The sequence below is a fragment of the Geotrypetes seraphini genome, chromosome 2 (genome assembly GCF_902459505.1).
Source record: "Geotrypetes seraphini chromosome 2, aGeoSer1.1, whole genome shotgun sequence".
In the NCBI taxonomy this organism is placed as follows: Eukaryota; Metazoa; Chordata; class Amphibia; order Gymnophiona; family Dermophiidae; genus Geotrypetes; species Geotrypetes seraphini.
Genome location: NC_047085.1, coordinates 320,521,218 through 320,542,882, shown reverse-complemented (window position 1 = coordinate 320,542,882; position 21,665 = coordinate 320,521,218). Strand labels below are relative to the sequence as shown.

The following is a 21,665-nucleotide window of genomic DNA, read 5'->3' as shown; positions in this document are numbered from 1 at the left end:
TGGAACTTTATGTATGTAGAAATCTGCTCTATACCCCCCACCAAATCCAAGTTCTACCCTTCACAGCCTGATCCTAACATGGAAGAACCCAGGCTGTGTATTATATATTTAAAAAAAAAGCTTTTAATTACAGCACAATCTAGCATATACACAAGTGAATCTGAATTATAAGAATTATGAGAGAGGGTCCTACGTAGTGGTGAACAAGAGCCCAATGCCCTGAGATCAGGTCTTACCTCACGGTGTTTTTGTATGGGAGAGACAGAACTTTCTATTAGACAATCTAAAGGAACAAGGACTCTTGTGGAAAGCCCTGTGGAAAGTGCTGGTATTGGGACAATCAAGCACTGTGGAAATCTGCCCTATACGTCATTGGGACCTTTGCCCTTGCACATAAGAGACCAGCACCCTTGTGTCACATGAACAAAGGCATGGGGCCGTAGGGTGTGGCTGAAGGGGGGCATGCCCTAAGAGGCATGTTCTGCCCCTTAGGAGCTTCAAGGAGCACTGAGGAATTTTCTACTTAATTTGGACCTTTTTTCTGTTTTGTTCATCAATATGAGGAAGTGCAAAGGACTGTTAAATCTAAGGTATCTACATCAACTGCAATGGTACCTATGGATATGCATGTGGTTCCTGTTGGAACAGACGCTACTTTCCTCATCTGAAGTCTCCTTGAGCCCTCCTGATAGTTCTTGAGCCCATCTGTTAGTTCTTCCAGAGAGAGAGGGATTTCCCAAGTTACCTCAGGAGTCAATACTGAGCTCAGTGATTCAACCTCAAATTATTTCCTTAAAGAATTTGGATATAGCTTTTGTCCCAGCAACTCAAATAGAACCCCCATGTTTGAAGATTGCAAAGGAAGTTACCTTGATGGATTTATGGCAGTTAAATTTGTCTATGGAAGGGATGCTTAAGTCAGTAATTTCTCAATCTGTAGCCTTTTCCAAACAAGTGACAGACAAGTTTGAAAATATGGACTCTAATTTGATGTTGTTGGATAAACATGTTTCAGATGTGGAAGCCCAGGTGGCTACTCTGAGGGCTACTTCTATCAATACTGTGACAGATTCTACTACTGGGTCAGGAACGTGACAGTTTTACAAGACCTCTTGCACATTATATCAGCTCAATTCATTTCAGTTCCAGCCAATCACATGTAGGCTGTAATATATTGTTGACAACTCAACAAGAGGCAGAAGCTGATATACGCTGTTCCACAGCTATGCCAGTGTGATGAGCTGCAGAAAATTGGCATTAACTCTTTTATACTATTCACATATAACTTCACAGTCCCCCATTTTCCAAGATGGTCAACTCTAAAAGGGGTTGGGCAACATGGAACACTAGCTAAAAAATATTGGCGTGCATTTACTCAAATAAATTTGATACTTTTGTTGGACCTCAGCACCAGCAAGGGCAAGAGCAACTGGGGATTGTTCCTACCCAAATCCTATTAGATTTCAAAGAAATAGCAAAGTGGGATGGTCTACAGGTGAGTGGAAGGGTCTACTGAGGGAGTGTTTCAAATACTTCCAAGTGAAAAACATGACTTCGGAGAGAGCTTCATGGTAGGAGGGGAAACTTCCTTGTGGGGGGGGTTCTTCAGATTTTGGGGGGTCTAGAATTGGGGGGGCCTGGAACTGAGGAAGGCTACTGCTCAAAGGTGTGAGTGTGATACAGTGGTTAAAGCTAAAGCCTCAGCCCTCTGAGGTTGTGGGTTCAAATCCACACTGCTCCTTGTGACTCTGGACAAGTCACTTAATCTCCCCCATTGCCCCATGTACATTAGATAGATTATGAGCCCACTGGGACAGACAGGGAAAAATGCTTGAGTACCTGAATAAATTCATTTAAACCATTCTGAGCTCCCCTGGGAGAATGGTATAGAAAACCAAATAACTAAATAAATAAATCTTTGTTCTGCAAACTCTGACTATATTTTTGAAGGCATTTTTGCAGTATGTTTATTCTGTTTCCTTATTACTATTTTGCAAGAAGACAGTCTGTAGTAAAAAAAAAAAAAAAAATCAATTGGCCTAACATGTGCTTTTCTTCCAAGTACACATTTAATTTCTGAGGAGAGGCACATAAAATGAACATACTCATAGTATCTGTCAATATGCTTGACATTTAAAAAAAAAAAAAGTCCTATTAACTGAAAAATGCAACTCTAAAAGACGTGTATCGATTGAACAGATGTCAGTGTGGTTGGTTCCAAGAAAATGGTAGATCTGAAAATTGTGCAGATTGAGGAAATAGTAAAACACAGACGGAAGCTCAACCTGACCTGCATACCCACAAAAGCAAAATTGTCTGTTCTGTCAGAAAAATCACTTCTCACGTTCAACTTGTCTGTTCAAAGAATTCCAACCATAAAGAAGTCCAGGCAAGTTTTTGTATTCATTAACACCCCCTCCCCCTTTTTTACAAAACCGTGCTAGCATTTTTAGCACCAGTCGCAGCGGTAACAGCTCTGATGCTCATAGGAATTCTATGAGCGACGGAGCTGTTACCGTGGCGGCTGGCGCTTAAAACGCTAGCGTGACTTTGTAAACAAGGGAGTAAATATTAGAACATGGCTACTACTATGGTACTTCAAACTCTGTTTTCTTTTTTAGGGTGGGGGTGAGGGGGTAGGAAATCAGTCTATACAGATTAGCTTGATTTGTCTAACAAATACACACAAAAATATTGTAGATTCATAATGGGCATTCTGAAAGTCAAATAGAGGGGCTGTTTTACTTTCAAGCAGGAATCTGGAAAAATACCTTAAGTGACCTACTCCTGAAATCACTAAAAACCCACTAATTCAATAAATTTGTTTAAACTTCCAAGCCCGACTAACTCTACCACTTCCTACACGCTCCTATATCCTATCACCAATGTAATCTCGCTACACAGTTGTTTATATGCTCTCAAGATTAATGATATAAATTTCGCTGTACACCTTCCAGCCTCTCTTGTTGTATATCGTCTTGAGCTGAAAAGGTATGATGGGATATAAATAAAGCTATTATTATTGAGGGGCCTTAGGCGCCTGGGCCAATCAGGCCCTAGGATCCTGTGGATTGGGCAGGGGAGGGGCAGGCCCACCTCATTTGGACAGAGCGGGCCTGCTGGCCGGACGGTATGACCCGTCCAGCCAAATTGCGGGTAAGCCCGAGGGGAGGTTCCAGGGTGGGGGTTTCATTGTGGGTGGGGTCCGGGGAGGGAGGTTGGTGTGTTTTGATGGGGGGGGGGCCGGCTAGAGGGGTTGGGTATCCTCCTGCTGATGATCTTCGGGGGGCAGGGCCTCCTGCCAGCGATTGTGGGGTTCTGTGGGTAGGAGGGGTTGGGCACCCTCCTGCCGCGATCAACAGGGGGGAGGGAAGAGGGGAGACTGGTGGCCGTAGCCGCGGCCGCTATACTAATCGCGGCAGCATCTGCAACATGGACATCGGTTACAGAATCAGGTTTAGTTTGGGCGGTTGTAGGCCCGATTCTGTATAGGATGCCCGGACCTAAATGCATACCTCTTGTTTCTAACAGCTATGCATACCTCTTGTTTCTAACAGCTGTGATGCTGGTTATTCCTTTGTTTAAAAATAATATATTTTTACTTTTCAATATGATTGGCACCCCCCTCCTGTTCTTTAATTGATGACTACTGCCAGGGAAAATGATTGTAAATAAGGTTACCGTTTGGATAATTGCTGATACAATTATCAATATTGACATTTCTTTATCTTCATGGCTTTGCTTGTTTTTGTCATTTGAATAACTGTATTTAAAATAAAAAAGGTACATTGCAGCATCTTGACTCCAAAAGTGGCCAGTTTGGGTTACAAATACCCAGCAGACCCAAGCATCAGGAATGAGCAATAGCTTTCCAACATCTCTCTGGATAATAATTTTGTATGGATTTTTCTTCCATGAACTGTCCAAATCTCTTTTGCATCACATTATTTTAGTTGCCTTGGCCACGTCCTCTTGTAACAGATTTTTCAGCTTAATTAGGAGTTGTGTGTAAAAAAAAAATGCATTCTACATGCTTCATGACTTGAGCCACCAAAATGTTGTATCAATTGGCAGTTTATCAAAAATGAAATAAAAAGCATTCTCAGGTCAATATTTAGCGAGCAGCAGTCAGCGTTTTTATAGACATTGATCATTGCAGACAGAATTAGGCCCAATCTTCAATGCTGGGCCATGTCCAGGGACACTCATTAAAAGGAAAAGTAGTTGCCCCTCTCTGTGCATTACATGAAATGCTCATTTTAATACGAATGAAGTCTACATTTCATTGAATATCCAAGTTTGAATGGCCAAGATATTCTTTCCAAGATATATGTGGGTCTCAGTTGGATAAGGGTAGTAGTAAGGTTTCCCTTTCCCCTGTTCTGATTAACTCTCCCTCCCAACACTCAAACATAATCCTTATAGCCTCCCCTTTCTACCTTTCTAATCCCTATGGTTCCAAGCATAGAAGTGATGCCCACTTGCTCCTGTCCATCGAGGTTCCAATCTCATAATGGTTTCCAAGACCTCTAGCATCAGTCTCATGGTACAGGTTGCCCTATAGGGGGTGGGGTGGGAGTTCTGATTGGGGTTTTTTAGGGGAGTCAGAGGGAACAGTTTTAATGCCAGGTTGGGGGGGGGGGGATCATGGGAGCGATTTCAATGCTCTGCAATGGGATTGAGAGGGAAGAATTTCAATGCTGTGAGGGTGGGGGTGGGGGGGAGTGAAAGGTTTTAGTGCTTTACAAGGGGAGGGGTTTTAATGATGTGTGGGTGGGACAAGAGGGAGGGATTTCAATGTTAAGGCAGCCAAGTTGGGGTTTCAATGCTGTGTGGGGAATCAGGAGGTAGGGGGGATCAGAACTGATTGCAGGGTCTTAGAAAGGGGGAGGATATCTGATCAACCCAGAAATTATGGGGGTGCCAGCCAATATTTAGCGCCAACACCCTCATATTTAAGCAGCGAAAGTCATTTATATGCTTCTATCTTGCTACATAGCTAGATGGACACCAGCAGCCAACTGCATACAATTTTACAATATCGGCCACTCTGGTTAACCATTCCACCCTATTAATTAATTTTATAACTTCTATTGCCTTTAGTCCAAGCTGAAGACCCTTAATATGTTCAGTTTTTCATCAAAAGGGGGGTGTTCCATCCCCTTTTTACATTTTGTTATCCTCTGAACTTCTAGTTTTCCTAATCTTTCAAACATAGGGTGACCAGAACTGCACACTATGTTCACGCTATCTTCAGTTCATCTGTGAATAGGTTAAGTAGCATAGGTCCCAATCAGTGGCATACCAAGGAGGGGGCGGTCCGCCCCGGGTGCAGCCTTAGCGGGGGTGCACAGCCGGCCCGGGTCCCTATACCGCTCCCTCCCTCCTTACTTAAGGTGACCAGCGAGATGACCGAGCAGCAAACCTCCCTCCAGTAGCGTCGGCAGCCGCAGCGCTAAACAGGCTGCTTTGAGGCTTTCTCCTGCTGGTGAAGTGTCACTGATGATGTCATCAGTGACACTTCACCGGCAGGAGAAAGCCTCAAAGCAGCCTGTTTAGCGCTGCAGTTGCCGACGCTACTGGAGGGAGGTTTGCTGCTCGGTCATCTCGCTGGGAGGGTCGGAAGGGTTCACTTGGGGGGGAGAGATAGGAGGGTCAGCGGGGGTTTGGCTGAGAGGGGGGAGAAGCGGTCTGCCTTAGTGCTCCAAGGCCTGGCGCCATTACCTTCTTCAGGCAGCAGCAGCGTTTACAATTCGCTGCTTTCGCCGGCTTCAGGCCTTCCTCTCTGCCGGGTCCTACCTACTTCCTGTTTTCATGAAGACAGAACCCGACAGAGAGGAAGGCCTGAAGCTGGCAACAGTAGTGAATTGTGAATGCTGCTGCCCGATGAAATCCAGGACACCAGGCCTTGGGTGACAGAAGGAGGAAAGGGAGTAGAGGGGGAGAGAATTGGGGAGTGTTGCTGTACCCAATTGGAGGGAATGAAAGGAGATGCCAGGGCTTGGAGGGAAGAAGATATGCCAGGGCATGGAGGGAAGGAGGAAGGTATGCCATACCAAGGGAAAAGGAAGGGGGAAAGGAAGGAGGAGATGTCAGAGCATGGAGGGGGAGGGAATGATGGAAGAAAAGGAAAGGAGAGAGATGCCGAGAATCAGGGAAGAGATGATGCCAGACCGTGGGGTGGGAAGGAAAGAAAGGAGAAGAGAGAGATGCCAGAGCCTAGGGGAGGGGGTGGTGACAGAGAAATAAAAATGGAGTGGTGACAGAGTTGAAATCATCATGTACAAAGGAGAGAAGGGGCACGGGATAGATAGTTTATGGAAGATGCCATATGGAAGAGAGAGAGAGAGAGGGAGAGGGTGGATACTGGATGGAAAGAGCACAGAGGGCAGTGAATGGAAGGGGCGAGATAGAGGGTGAAGAGTAGAGGGAAGGGGTAGAGAGAGGGAAACAGACACTGAATGGAAGTGTGGGCTAGAGGAGGGTCAGCTGCTGAATGGAAGTGTGAGGGAAAGGGGGAGCAGATGCTGGAAGGAAGTGGGGAGGATAAAGAAAAAAGGGCACATGCAGGATTGAGGGAAGAGGATAGAGTTAGTTACTGGAAGGGGTGAGGGAAAGAGTTGGCAAGATATAGGTAGACACAGTGAAAGAAGGAACTTGAGGACTGAATAGTAAAAAAAAATTTAGACAGAGGCAGAAAATAAATTGAGAAGGAAGACCAAGGAAGAACAGGAGGAAGGGAGTGGAGAGAGAGAAGCCAGAGCAGGGGGGAAGGAGAGGAGACAGATACCAGATCAATGGGGGTGAAAGAGATGGAAGGGGGAGGCATACAGTTTCTGGAAGGGGCATAGAAGGAGAGAAGATGCCATATAGGGGCAGAGAGATGGCAGACAGTGGATGGAAGGAAGAGAGTAACAAGAAGATGAGGAAAGCAGAAACCAGAGAAAATAAAGGTAGAACAAAAATTTTCTATTTATTTATTGCTTTAGGAGACATGTGTCACTGTTTCTGTGATGTTGCATTGTATGCAGAGTCCAGCTTCTTGCTGGTTCAATTTAAACTTTGTCTATGTATTTCTATTTTATCCCCCCTTTTACAAAACTGTGGAGCATTTTTTAGCATCAGCCGTGGTGATAGCAGCTCTGATGCTCAGAATTCTATGAGCGTCAGCGCTGTTACCACCGTGGCTAAAATCCTCACTACAGTTTTGTAAAAGGGGGAGGGGTTAGTTTCTGGTTGCCTCACACTGGCTTCCCATTAACCATCGCATTACCTTTAAAATTCTACTTTTAGTATTTAAAACTTTATCCACAAACGAACCGCAATTTATAAACAGGATACTTATTCCATATAACTCTTCTCGCCCCCTTCGTTCATCGACCCAAGGTCTCCTGGTAATCCCTTCTTTAAAATGATCGGAACTAGACGACATGATATATTTTCGATAGTAGCCCCCCAAGTATGGAATTCTCTTCCTCAATATATAAGAGACGAAAAAGACATTAGCCATTTCAAAACTAATCTAAAAACTTTCCTTTTTAAAGATGCTTTTACCCTCTGAATGGAATAGTCACAGTGCAGTAGACCCTCCATCAAAAAGAAAAAAGATACTCTTCCTAATGTGTCTCCCTTTATTATTTTCCTCTTTTTAATATTATTAATATTGTAACCTTATCCCCTCATCCCTCCATATCCAGTTATGTCTTTTGGTCTAACCCCTTTTTCGATTTGTTCTTATCACTCTTTTGTATTTTAATGTATGCATAAATTTGGATTTTATGTAATTCGCTTAGTATTTCACGTATAAGTGATTCATCAAATTTCTAATAAACTTGAAACTTGAAACTTGGAAGGAGGGAGAATGAAGACAAGGGAGAGGAACGAGAGATGCCAAGTCCATGTGAGGGAGGGAAAGTACATACCAGCCCATGGAGAGGAAGGGAGAGATGCTAGGGTATTGGGGGGAGGGAAGGAGGCAGATGCCAGACCAGGGGAAAGGAAGGAAGGAAGGAGGGAGAGAAAGGAAGAAGAGGAGATGGCAGATAATGGAGGGGGAGGTGGAGTTGGAAAGAGAGGAGAGAGATGCCAGGGCATAGGGGGAGGTAAGGGAAACTAAGGAGACAAATGCCAGACCAGAGGGAAAGAAGGGAGAAGAGGTGCCAGAGCATAGAGGGAGAGAGATGCCCAAGCATAGGGGAGGGGGTACAGACAGAAAAATGGAGAGGGGTGAAGCTTAAATGAATCATATACAAAGGAGAGAAGGGGCACAGGATATATAGTTTATTGAAGGGACATAGAAAGAAGAAAGTTGCCATATGGAAGGGCGAGAGGGTGGACAATGGATGGAAGGGGCAGAGAGAGTGTGGGCAGTAGATGGAAGGAGTATAGAGAGAGGGCAGAAGCTGGGTAGAAGGGAAAGAGGACAAACGCTGAAAGAAGAAAGCGAAGAGATGATTAAAGCAGAAACGACAAAAGGTAGAAAAATTTTTTGGTTCCTTTACTTAGAATCAAATAGTATTGTAACTGTATTGATAAAAGTTTATACGTAGGAAATGGAAATAAGACAAATTTTTTTGGACTAAACCCCTTTCTTCAGGTCAGGACAGGATACCATAACAGAAGTATACAGAAAGATTTGGCCTCTGAAAGCTAATTGAAAAATGGGTTAGTCCAATAAAATGGTATTTTCATATTTATCATTATTTGTTTTATTTCTATTTGTTAATTTGTAAAATGGTGATTGTTATGTATCAGGTTTTTTGTTCAAATTTACATCTACTGTCTTTATATTATGCACAGTATTAGGGGACATGTGTCACTGTTTCTGTGGTGTTGCATTGTATGCAGAGTCTTTTTCTGGTGGTTCAGTTTAACTTTTGTCTACATATTTCTATTTTTAGTTTGTGATTATTCCATATTGGGCAAGGGTGTATCTCTGTTCTGTGTGTATGAAAAAAACATGGTTTTCTGTTGGCATTGAATGTACAGGATCAATTGACTGTGCAGGATCTGGCTTGTTTCGCTTGTTTAGTGTTACAATGTATGTGTTGGTGTTCTAGTGTGCACTGCAATGTTTACGATGCTGCTTTTTCCTAGGTACACTCTTGTTGTGCGGTATGTGGATTGTTACTAAAAATCATATTTTTCATATTGATGATGGGGGTGTCAAAAAATGATGGGCCCCAGGTGTCACATATGCTAAGTATGCCACTGACCAGACCAACAATAAATACACCCACAAAACAAAGCAAAAAATACAAACAATAAAATGCATAGGCGACCAGCACCTTACTGTCATCATCTCCTCTTCATAAATAACACAGTCTCATATTCTGTATTTCATCTGGCAAAAAAGATGCTGTTTCAGCAATTTTTTAAAGTTTTGTATATTCTGTTGCCGACAAATGTACTCAGGGAGATTGTTCCATTCCCTAGGCCCTAAACAATGGAATATACTATCCCTATATCCATACATGTTGTGGACATTGTTCAGTGTGTGATCTGATGTTACAGATGACTGAGTTTAAAGCTCCTCACAAGGATCATATGATACCTCTGAAGTCTTTCTCTTCTTGCACCTCTATGTGTGCCATTTATGCTCTGATCTGCCCTTGAGAGCTAATGTACATTGGTCAAACATCCCGTCAACTAAGAACTAGACTCATTGAGCATAGGACATTGTGTTTCTAGCCATAAACTTATCGTTCCTTTGGTGGAACACTGTGAGTCTGTTGGACATTCATTTTTAGAATTTAAATCTTTTGTTATTAAACAGCTTCTGTAGAAAGATTTACGGTCCACTAATCAGTTACATAAACAAATACGTGCCTATTAGTTTTTTCTAGGGAAGACCATAATCTCATCCAGGTTCAGCTTTCTTGCCTATTTACACAACACAAGACCCAGGCTAATGAGAAATACTTTTATTATGAAAATAGAGAAATATAATTCACAAGCCAGCAGCAATATCTAAATATTGTTCACAAAATATCCGATTTACATATATGAAACACAGTACATAATTATCACAATACACTTGTTAGATAACTAAGTAAAATTACTTCTTACACACACTAAACAATTCCTTATAATAATAATTATTCCTGATTAGCAGCAAATGATTACAGAATATCACCGAGAGTAGCTTTACAAGCCTTATCCTATATCACAATCGGATGTACTTATCTAACCCCAGCTGATAAGATAATAAGTTCCTTATCCTCACCATCCAGTTAGGCCTTGGCCCCGGGAAACGGAATTATTCTTCTCAGCTTAGCAGATGTATAAATCCTTCTGTTACAGGAACAAGAGTTCTGCAGCCACTGGTAAAGCTGTAATTTATTGGCAGCAAAATTGCCTTGAAGTTATGGAATTCAGATCTGTTTAAGGTCCGATTCACTCTCTCTCAGGCAGCGAGTCACACGAGGTAACTGTTCAGGTCTTAATTATTAAAAAAGAGATGCGTGGAGAATACCTGTGGTAAGATGTGAGTTCCCTCGCATCCCGACACAGACTAATTATAATTAGCAACTTTTCACTTGGACCTCGTCAGATGACTTCCTCTGACCAATCCAGAAACAGAACTTAGATGAATAGCCTTTCTGTGTAAAGTCTCATACAGGCTGGGAGACACAGGCGCCGTTCGAAAGATAAGCACAGCATAGGAGTATAACTCCCCCAACAATCACACAGTCTAAGCATGAAGACATAGATGGATGTCCTTGACTAGAATACCATTCTGGTACATACCCAGAATGCATCAGGCGGAAACAGCAAAGATGTGTTCTTTCTCTCTCTTCTTGCAAGGTTCATGCTGGAAAGATTTCTTGCAGACAATGATTCAGGCTTAAATTATGGTTCAGGCTTGATGATGTCAGAGAGGCCTAACCTTCAGGTGCAAATAGGGAAACACCCCTACACTTCATATTGACCTTCAGAGAGGCGATATTAGGCAGAAATCAAATCAAACAGAACGTTTAACTTTTTTTTTTTTCTTCACACTATCGCCCCTAAAGGCTTAAATTCATCTTTAGAATGGCAAGCATTTTTATGAATGAATGTCTGATGCAGGATGACGTCCCTTTTTACGTCATTGCGTCATTACATTTATACATGCTTTAGCTCTATTGCTTTAAAATGTACATTGTGAGTTTCTCCTTTGCCACTTTTCATTTTTTTTTTAAGTTCCAAAAATTTTATTTAATATTTTACAAAAAGAACCAGCACTAAACAAAGTAAAGAACAGCATAAGAAAAAGATCAAACAACGTACCCATAGTCTAGTAATGTGAAAAGGGACCATCAATTACGGTACATCGTATGCGGAGCAACTGTGATTTGAGCAACTGAGAATTTTTCCCCTGGGGATGTGCTTTGTGAAACGGGGTTCTCCCGTAGGGACTTGAAGTGTGGTCGTCACTGCATGCAGCTGGAAGAAGAAAAACACAAGATAAGTGGCAGCTTTTTGAAGCTTTTTTTGTGTTGTTTTATGATGTTGTGTGTGTAGGACTTGTTTACGTGTTAAATAAGAGTCTGAAATTCCTAGGGTTGGTGAGGAAATACTCCATTTAACACAATACAATAATTTATGAATTTAAGAGTGTAACGGATGGAGTTTTTATGGCTTATGACCGTTACGGGACCGTCTGCTTGGCTTGTGATAAGAATAGCAGCATTCCCCAGTCCTTTTGGGCTTTAACTGAGGCCTTTTTCTCCACCTGTTTTCTATATTCTTTTGTATTGTGAGTGGTTGCTGCCTCCCTTTCTCCGGAAGAGAGTGGACTATTGATACATTACATTGGTGTCTTCTATCTCGCCAATACCTTTCAGTTCTAGGTGGTTTACAACAAGAGTTGGCCTGGGCACTTCCAAGGAGAATACATGGTTAATATGTTGTGTGCGTTGGGATCTGTGGAGGGTCTATCAGGTTTGTTAGATCATTTGACAAATTTCTTGAATAAAAAAGTTTTAAGTTCTTTCCTGAATGTTTTGTAGTTGGGCGTCATAGTCAGCAGATTGGAGAGGTGGCAGTCTAGTTTCGCTGCTCTGGTGGCTAATAGTCCATCGTATATTTTTTTGCTTTGTATACCTTTGATTTGGGAGTGGGTAAAGTGTGCATGAGTTCTCCTTGGTCTGGATGTGTTTTTCCTGTTTAGGCGGTTGCTCAGATAGCTTGGTCCATTTCCATATAGGGCTTTGAATAGGGTGCAGTAGAATTTGTATTGTATGTGGGCTTGTACTGGGAACCAGTGTGAATTTCGGAAAGCGGTGGTAATGTGCTCAAATATTTTCAGCGAGTAAATCGGTTTACTCTTTCCTTTTTCTATTTTCCCATATACTATCCCTCGACATTGTTAGCCTCAGCTCTTTTACAGATGGAATTTGTAGCTCTAATTGTTCTGTAGATCGAAGTGGACAAGATGGAACACGTGGTAAAATGCTCTCAACAAGATGTTTAGGAGCCAAGTTGTGCAAGCACATATAAATGGTTAGTAATAGCTTGAAGCGAATCCTATCCATCAACTAATACAAACTCGCGTAATATTCTGTCACGTGTTCTCGGTCTCCCCAACCTAAACAAAGTTCTGATCACTGAATTTTGGGCTACCTGGAGCGCAGAAATGGCAGAAAAAGCCAAATGACTCTGCTCATCCACACCATCCACTATCTCCTCCTCTCTCTAAGAGATCCCATGTGCTTGTCCCATGTTTCTTGATTTCAGATAGTCATCATCTCCACCATAACCACAAGGATGCAATTTCACATATCCATCACTCCTTCTGGGTTTGGCCAGGTACTAGGGACCTGGATTGGCCACCGTGAGAACGGGCTACTGGGCTTGATGGACCATTGGTCTCACCCAGTAAGACTATTCTTATGTTCTTATGTTCTGATAGATAGATAGATACTGTATATACAGTATATGTTTATTTGTGTATATTGTATATTTCAGCGTCATCCTATGAACAAATATTGAAGCAAACCCAGAGAATAAAGGAGAGAAGAGTTCAAAGCTGAAGATGAGTAGAGCAGTAGCATAAATCCTTCCCAAGCAGCTACCACACTGTGGGGGGCAGGGGTAATGGAGGAGACCAGTAAGGACAAAAGCAGAGCACAGCAAGCATATACTTGCTGTCCAACCCCATTCACTCAGAAACCAGAAAAATAAGGGCCTCTTCTCTTACTGCCTGGCTGGTCTCAGTGATGAAATCACATTACTATAATCATGAGACTTCCAACTGGCTGCACGTCTCTTGTTGCCAGGTGGTATTGAATAATTTAAATGAAGAAAGCTAGTGGGAGCTGATATGGAAACACTGTTAAACCTGTTATTTACTGCACTCTAACCTCCTTAAAACCTAATGTGAGAGAAGGGGAATGAAAGAGGGAGTCTCCCTAGCCTCACCTCACACCACGGAGAACCATCAGTAAATGTTTGGGGTCCCTGATTTGAATTTATGCTACTGCAGTATAGACAAGATGGTACGCAGCAAGTATAGGGGGGAAAAAACCTAATGTCAGTTAAAACATAGAGGAAAATATAAAAGATTCTATTGTGTATCCGTGACTCAATATTGTTCTTTTACTATTGTTGTTTATAAAATTAATTTTAAAATATTGAACTTAAAAATAAAAAAAAAACTGGTAAAGCAATTTTTTAAATATTAACAATCTGGGCTCCTTTTACTAAGCTGCGATAGCGGTTTTAGCGCGCACAGAATTGCCGTGTGCGCTAGACGCTAATGGTAGCATTGAGCTGGCATTAGTTGTAGCCGCATAGCGCGGGTTTAGTGCGCGCTAATAATGTTACCACAGCTTAGTAAAAGGAGCCCTCAGATATCTCATTGCTGATGTAACAGGTTAATATAAAAATGGATATACACAAAAACACAGAACAAGACAGTGCATCTCATCCATCGGAAACTATGGGATATTCACCCCCAAATTCTATAAAGAGTGCTAAACATTTGTAAGAACAATTTAATTGGATAATGACCTAATTAGTGTTAATAATTGGAATCTTAACAAGCACTTATTGGTGCTAATTAATTTCAATTAAAATTTAAATGCATAAATGTAGGTGTAGGATCTATGCCTATATTTTACACATCTAATTACACAAAGAAGCTATTTCAAAAACCTGTACTCTAATGTTCACAAATATTTATTGTTAATTTTACTTCAGCAAACTACTACACTAAATAGTATTATGAATATCAACTTTATTTGGTTTTATCAGCTGTCCTCCCAGGAAAGCTCAGAACGGGTTACAAGTTTGCATACATATTAAAGTGTATTTATACAAAGTGATGACAAACATGACATGGCAGGGCATTGACAAAGATGGCAAAACATAATTAACAAAGCATGGTAAAATATAACATGACAAAAACATGGTATGGTATGGTGAGATATAACATAAGAATAGCCATACTGGGACAGACTGAAGGGCCATCAAGCCCAGTATCCTGTTTCCAACAGTGGCCAACCCAGGTCCCAAGTACCTGGCAGAAACCCATAGTGTAGCAACATTGCAGAGCTGAGACTGTGATGTCATAATGCCTCATTTCACCAATGCCTAAGAGCCATCAGCGATGACACAATGGCTTGACTGTTTCCAACAGTGGCCAACCCAGGTCCCAAGTGCCTAGCTAGATCCCAAGTAGTAAAACAGATTCTATGCTGCTTTTCCTAGGAATAAACAGTGGATTTCCCCAAGCCATCTCAAGAAAGGCCTATGGACTTCTCTTTTAGGAAAATTATCCAAAGCTTTTTTAAGCCCCGCTAAACTAAATGATTCCACCACATTTTCTGGCAACAACTTCCAGAGTTTATTTGCATGTTGTGTGAAGAAATATTTGCTCCGGTTTGTTTAAAATCTACTACTTAGTAGCTTCATCGCATGCCCCCTGGTCCTAGTATTTCTGGAAAGAGGGAGCAAGTGATTCACATCTACCCTTTCCACTCCACTCAATATTTTATAGACGTCATTCATATCACCGCCGAGCTGTCTCTTCTCCAAGCTGAAGAGCCTTAGCAACTTTAGCCTTTCCTCATAGGAATGGGATGGGCATAGTATAGCAAAACCATAGCATGGTAAACACTAGTTTTTACAAGTATGGTTGACTTAGTATGATCAGGGACATTCCTTGGAATTATACACATAGTTATAAAATAAGGAGATCTGTGCCTAATTTAGGCACAAGGATTTACACCATATCTCAGTTGGTGCAAATGGCCACACCTAAAGTTAAGCATGAGTCCTGGGCGGAAGTGCTATTCTGTAATCAGTACATAACTTTAAGTGCCCCATATAGAAGAGCACTGTATGGGTTTTTTTTTTTCAGAGTTCATTTTTTTAGGTGCCACATATAGAATTTAGTCCTCAATGGGGGGTCAAGCAGGCAGCAAAGGCTCCTGCCTACTTAAATCCTGTTCAACAGGCCACCCTTAGATATCCACTGAATATCTTTTCTGACTGCCACTGCACTGTGTGATTAGTGCCAAAGCAGTTCCTTGGGTTGAGTTTCGGAGGATCTGGCAGGGCAGTTATGCAGGCACCATCATATTCGGCACTGAATATCAGCCAGCACTCACATAATTTTCAATCTGGTGATTGACCCAGTTATTTTACTATTGGTGCCCAGACTAAGTTACATTCCACTTTAAAACCACTGACCGCCGGGGGCTGAATAACAAGGAGAGCGGTATGCAAACCCAATATATTGCTGTGACAAAAAAAAGGTAGGATCAATGAAGAAATTGTCTTCACCTGGGACATTCTTATTCCCAGTTTAAAAAGCTTGATGAAAGGAAACTGGATATTATGGTATAGAAGAAAAATACAGCAACAGTCTTAGTGCTAGAAATATCAAAGTCAAATGAAAATTCTGTAATATGCAAGCAGAAAGACAAGTTACAGAAATTGGACACCACTGGCCACATTTAAATATGCTGCTTGGATTAATGACACTGTTTGAACCCCTGAGCTGATGAAACATGGAAATTGAAGACAGATAAAGGCCATATGGCCTGTCTGCCTCTCCATTCCATTTACTATTCCCTCCTCTCCTTTAGAAATCTAGCATTCTTGTCCCAAGCTTTCTTTAACTCAGATACACTTTTTGTCTCTACCACTTCCACCAGGCAATTCCACTCACTCACCACTCTTTCCATGAAAAACTATTTTCTGGGGTTATTCTGAATCTATCTCCCTTTCATCTTCATCCTATACCCCCTCATTCCAAAGTTTCCTTTCAATTGAAAGAGACTTTTCTCATGCACATTTATGCCATGTAGGTATTTAAATGTCTTTATCATATCTCCCCTCTCCTATTTTTCTCCAATAGAGGTCTTTAAATCTGTTTCTGTATGCCTTAAGACAAAAAACACTGACCATTTTAGTAGCCTTTCTCTGGACAGACTCCATCCTGTTTATATCTTTTTAAAGGTGTGTTCTCCAGAATTATGCACAATATTCTAAACTAGTGTTTTAGCCCGTTACATTTGTTACAGTAACGGGTGCTAGAATAGCCCCACCTATACCCTGACTCTGACCCCACCCATGCCCCACCTCTATCATGCTCGGACCCTGCCTCCCACTGATCCCAGTCCCACCACCTCACCTTTCACCATTTCCTTTGTACCCTTTTGGCCCTCATAGATCCTCCATTGCATTTATCACCCAACAGGGTCTTTACTTACCCGAGGCGGCAGCAGCAGTCCTGATGTACCAACCTTTCCTCCCTCAGTGCCCCAAAGCAGCAGTGGTCCTACCATTTCCATCTCTCCCTTTCACCCTTTCGCACCCTCTACCATCTCTCTCTGACCCTGTTTCACCCCTTTTGCCATCTTTCCCTTTCCTGTCCCCCTCTGTCCTTCCCCAAGACCATCTCTCTCTCCTGCCCCCTCCACACTCCCTGAAGTCTATCTCTCCCTATCCCCTACCATCTCTCCTGGTCCTCCTAGTAGCCCTTCTGTCCTTCTCATCCATCTGTCTCTGTCTCTCTCTCTCTCCTTTCCTCACTTGAGTCCAACATCTTTCCCTTCTCTCACTCCCTCCCCACTGCTTTATTTTAAGCAGCATAAATTTGTTCTACTCTTTGGGACCTGTGGTCTGTCTCAGTATGGTAGCTCTTATGCTTCTCTGGCTTACTTCCCTCTCTTTACCCTCCTATGGTCTGATATCTTTATCTTCTTTCCCAGTCTGGCATCTCTCTCCCCTCTTTCTCTTCCCCCCCCCCTTTTTTGGTCTAGCCCTGCCTTAGTCTGGAACCTCTTCCCCCTTCTTCCTTTCCCTGGTCTGACATGTCTCTATTCTCTCTCCCCCACCCCCACCCCCTTTCCCATCCAGTAGTCTTAAAATCCCTTTTCCTTCCTCTTCCTCCCATGGTCTGGCATCTCTATCTGCCTCTTCCCTTTCTTCCCTAGTAGGTCTGGCCCTTTACTTTACTTTTCTCCCCATCCCTGAGGTCCAGCATCTCTTACCCTCACCATGCTATTCCTCCCCATCCCTCACTGCTTGCTCACCAATCTCCTTGCGGTGCTACTCTAACTCTTTGGTTGTAGGCAGCATGAGTGAAGTAAACATGCTGCCTCTGGTGACCTGGAAGCTTTCTCTCTGCTACTGCTTTCCGCCTATGTGGGGGCAGGAAGCAGTAGCAGAGGAAAAGTTTCTGAGTCACCAAAGGCAGTTTGGTTACTTCACTCATGCTGCCTATGACCGAAAAGTTAAAGCAGCAGTACTGCGAGAACGGTGAGCAAGCACTGGATTTTGTGAAGGGGGGTCATCAGCAGGGGACTCCAGATAGGTGCGTTGACCTTGCAGTGAGGTGGGTGGGCAGGGGACCTATAGCCGCCGGCAACCTGTAGCCGCCGCGTCCGGTAGCTGCCAATAGCTGCCACGGCCGACATCTGCCTCGGGGGAGAGAGAGAGAGAGAGAAAAAAAAAAAGATTTGCGCGCATGCGCACTCCTACCTGCGGTGCCCTACAGCGCATGGAAAACAGGAGCATGCAGGTGGGAGTGCGCATGCGCGGCTTAGGGTTTTATTTTATTCAATGAGGTCTCACCAGAGACTTATATAGAGGCATCAATACCTCATTCTTCCTACTGGTTGTTCTTCTCTTTATGTACTCAAACAACCTTCTAATTTTTGCCATTGCCTTTTCAACTGTTTGGCCACCTTAAGAGCATCACATTCTATCACACCCAATTCCTGCTCCTCTTTTGTGCATATAAGTTTTCACCTCCTAAACCAGTGGTCTCAAACTCGCGGCCCACCAGGTACTATTTTGAGGCCCTCAGTATGTTTATCATAACCTCAAAAGTAAAATAAAAGTTTCTTGATCATATGTCTCTTTAGCTATAAATTACAATATTATTATCAAGACTTAGCCAAAAGGAAAGATTTATAAACTATAAAGAGTTTTGCCTCATGTAAAATTGTCATTTCTTTGATAAGACATTAACTGTTTTTTCTGAGGTCCTCCAAGTACCTACAAATCCAAAATGTGGCCCTGAAAAGGGTTCGAGTTTGAGACCACTGTCCTAAACTATACCAATCCCTGAGGTTTTTGCAGCCCAAATGCATGACTTTGCATTTCTTAGTATTAAATCTTAGCTTCCAAATTCCGGACCATTTCTCGAGCTTCTCTAGGTTCTACCTCATGTTATCCATATCATCAGGGATATCTACTCTATTGCAGATTTTGGTATCATCTGCAAAGAGGCAAATCTTGCCAGACAATTCCTCAGCAATATTACTTTAAAAATGTTTAAAGGAACAGGCTCAAGAACCAAACCTTGTGGCTCACCACTCGTAATATCCCTTGCCTTTATTGACCACTACCCTTGGTCGCCTTCCAATCAACCAGTTCCTGACCCAATCTGTCAGTTTGGGGCCCTTAATGAGGGCACTCAGTTTATTTATTAGATACCTAAGTGGAACAGCGTCAAAGGCTTTGCTAAATCTAAATACACCATATTTGGCATACTCTATCCAGTTCTCTGGTAACCCAGTCAAAGAACTTGATCAGATTTGTCTGACAAGACCTGCCTCTAGTGAATCCATGTTGCCTTGGGTCCTGTAATCTATTAGATTCCAGAAATGTCACTATTATCTGTTTTTAAAGGACTGTCTATTGAATGTTTTAATGTACAGCACTATGTACTTCTTGCAGTGCTATAGAAATGGATAATAGTAGTAGTAATAGTAGTTTCCATTAATTCACTTACACAGAAGTCAGATGTGTATAAACAGCTTTATTTTAGATACAATTTTGTGAGGCAATTTTTCAATAAACATATATAAATATTTATCCTTATAAAATAGACTCAAAAGAGGCACTTGCTACCTAATATGAAATTACTCTCCATATGCCATCTTCTTTGCCTGCTTCAGTGTTCAAAATAAAGCAAAAGTATTTCTTGTTTCTCAAACAAACACTGCATGCAAAAGGAAAAGTGATTTTCAAAAATATTCTTATTATTCATATTAAAATATTTATATTGCCTCTTATTTCTAGGCAAGTCACAAATCAATATAAAGAATAAGGTTTCATGTATATTAGGCACAGAATAAAACAGAAGTAGGCATTAAAATGAAACATCAAACCTAAAAATGCTAGATAGAATTAATAGGTTTTTAACTTCTTAAAAATTGGTTTCTCCCTTCATCTCTGACAGCTATTGATTTTATAGTGACGGACCAACTAAAGCAATATACATAACCAAGAGGAAATCTTATAAACATCATTATATAGCGGGACATTCTAAAGCTGAAATATTTGAAATAAAAAAAAGCTCTTCGCCTGGATGGGTGGTATGGAATGCTGCTACCATTTGGGGTTTTGCCAGGTACTTGTGACTTGGATTGGCCTCTGTGAAGACGGGATACTGGGCTAGATGGACCATTGGTCTGAGTCAATAAGGCTAGTCTTATGTTCTTATGATGAGGTATTATTTACAGTATATCCTAGCAAAACAAAAATTAAATCTATGAGAGCATGATGAGGTGTTAGTCACAAATGAAAATGAGACTCCCTGCTCACTGGAGAGAAAAAAATAGAAAGCAAACACAGGAGCTAATCTCTTATTAAATTACTCTTTGTCTCCACCTACTGGTAGAAGAGGAAAATCAGCCAATTTCTAGACTAGATCATTATGGCATAACCATTCAAAAAAAAGCTTAATATTCCTTTAGGGACAGAGCCAAGACAGCTGAATCTAGTTGGTCAGCTGCTGCCGAGGACTTTCTTTTGTTTTCTTTTTCTTCTTGTTGTGATTATTTATTTGTTTTGCTATCCCTAAATTTGACAGGTTCCTGTGGAACCTCCAGTTCCCTGATTGGTCCTTTGGATATCTGGCTATCTGGGTTGTTAGTTTGGCAGTCTGTAATGTCATGGAGGCCCTTGGAAGCTACATATAGTAGAAATAGAGCCTCCTCCACTAATTCACAAGGCTTCACTCAGCTCCAAGGATAGAGTTCCCTGGCCCTTCCAGAAAGCATTTTGTGGTTGTCTTTAGGAGTAGCAGAGACATGGCATGAGACTGAGGCAACATGCTTTGCTGTTAAAGGGCTTCCTAATGACATTCTATGACAAAATCCAAGGCTGTAAATAGGCTCATATATGTTACCACTCATGTGCCTTTACCAAATTGTGATATATATATATATATATATATATATATATATATATATATATATGCACATAATATATATTGCCGTGTAACTGTGCAACATAAGTCTAAAACAATCTCTGAAACGTCCAGCTGTTAAATGAAAAGCCCCTCAACTGGAGCAACCATACTGTAGAAGTACTTCGACCAGAAAGTCCATTTACACAGTGGTCAATTATACCCAACCCTCTCCCAAGGGCCACTTATTACTGATATCAAAATTAAAATCTGCACATCTATGGTGCTTACAATGTTCATCAGGTCCAGTAGAGCCTTCACAATTCCATCCATAAAGACATCACTGAAAACAAAACAAAACTCTTTTTATCTCCTATTAAAATCAAGGTGGAGTACATACACCACATGTGAATCAGCCTTTAATGTTTATCAAAAGTACTGATATTTGTTTATTGATGAAAAAATATAATGCCCATTTTACTGAAAAATGGGAACTGATCCAGACCAGTGGAGTGATCTGGATCAGTCACCCAGGTCCAAATTCTATAAACAGTGCCATCAGTGGTGGCTGCCTAAAAAAACAGCTGCTGATCACATGTCAATCACGCAATGGTGCCATTTATAGAATCGCAGCTTTGTGAAAGGTAGACACCAGAAAAGTAGATCAGGGATTTCAAGGCCTACATTTCTGGTACCTACTAGTGCTGCCTGATGTGCCGATTCAAGTTCTTCTTCACCCAACAAGTGGTGGACACCTGGAATGCGCTTCCAGACAGCGTAATAGGGCAGAATACGGTACTGTGGTTCAAGAAAGGATTGGACAATTTCCTGCTGGAAAAAGGGATAGAGGGGTATAGATAGAGGATTACTGCACAGGTTCTGGACCTGTTGGGCCGCCGCGTGAGCGGATTGCTGGGCACAATGGACCTCAGGTCTGACCCAGCAGAGGCATTGCTTATGTTCTTATGATTCACCAATTCACTTCAGTGAATCAATTTGTTTTCTTAAAAAATCAGATTCATCGATTCAG

General features: G+C 41.8%; 1 protein-coding gene across 13 annotated transcripts in view; it reads right to left on the bottom strand.

Moving 5' to 3' along the window:
* Positions 1–21,665, bottom strand: part of GADL1 (glutamate decarboxylase like 1) — a 426,028-nt gene that overhangs the window by 331,221 nt on the left and 73,142 nt on the right. For 7 of the 13 annotated variants that reach the window (XM_033930124.1, XM_033930128.1, XM_033930123.1 and 4 more), the window contains exon 2: positions 11,272–11,427. The exons of the other annotated variants lie outside the window; for them this stretch is intronic. Coding sequence is in view for 4 of the 7 variants with exons in the window: in XM_033930122.1 (XP_033786013.1) it covers positions 11,272–11,301 (30 nt within the window). In the remaining 3 variants the exon portion in view is untranslated. The remainder of the gene's footprint in view (positions 1–11,271; positions 11,428–21,665) is intronic. 13 annotated transcript variants of the gene reach the window in all.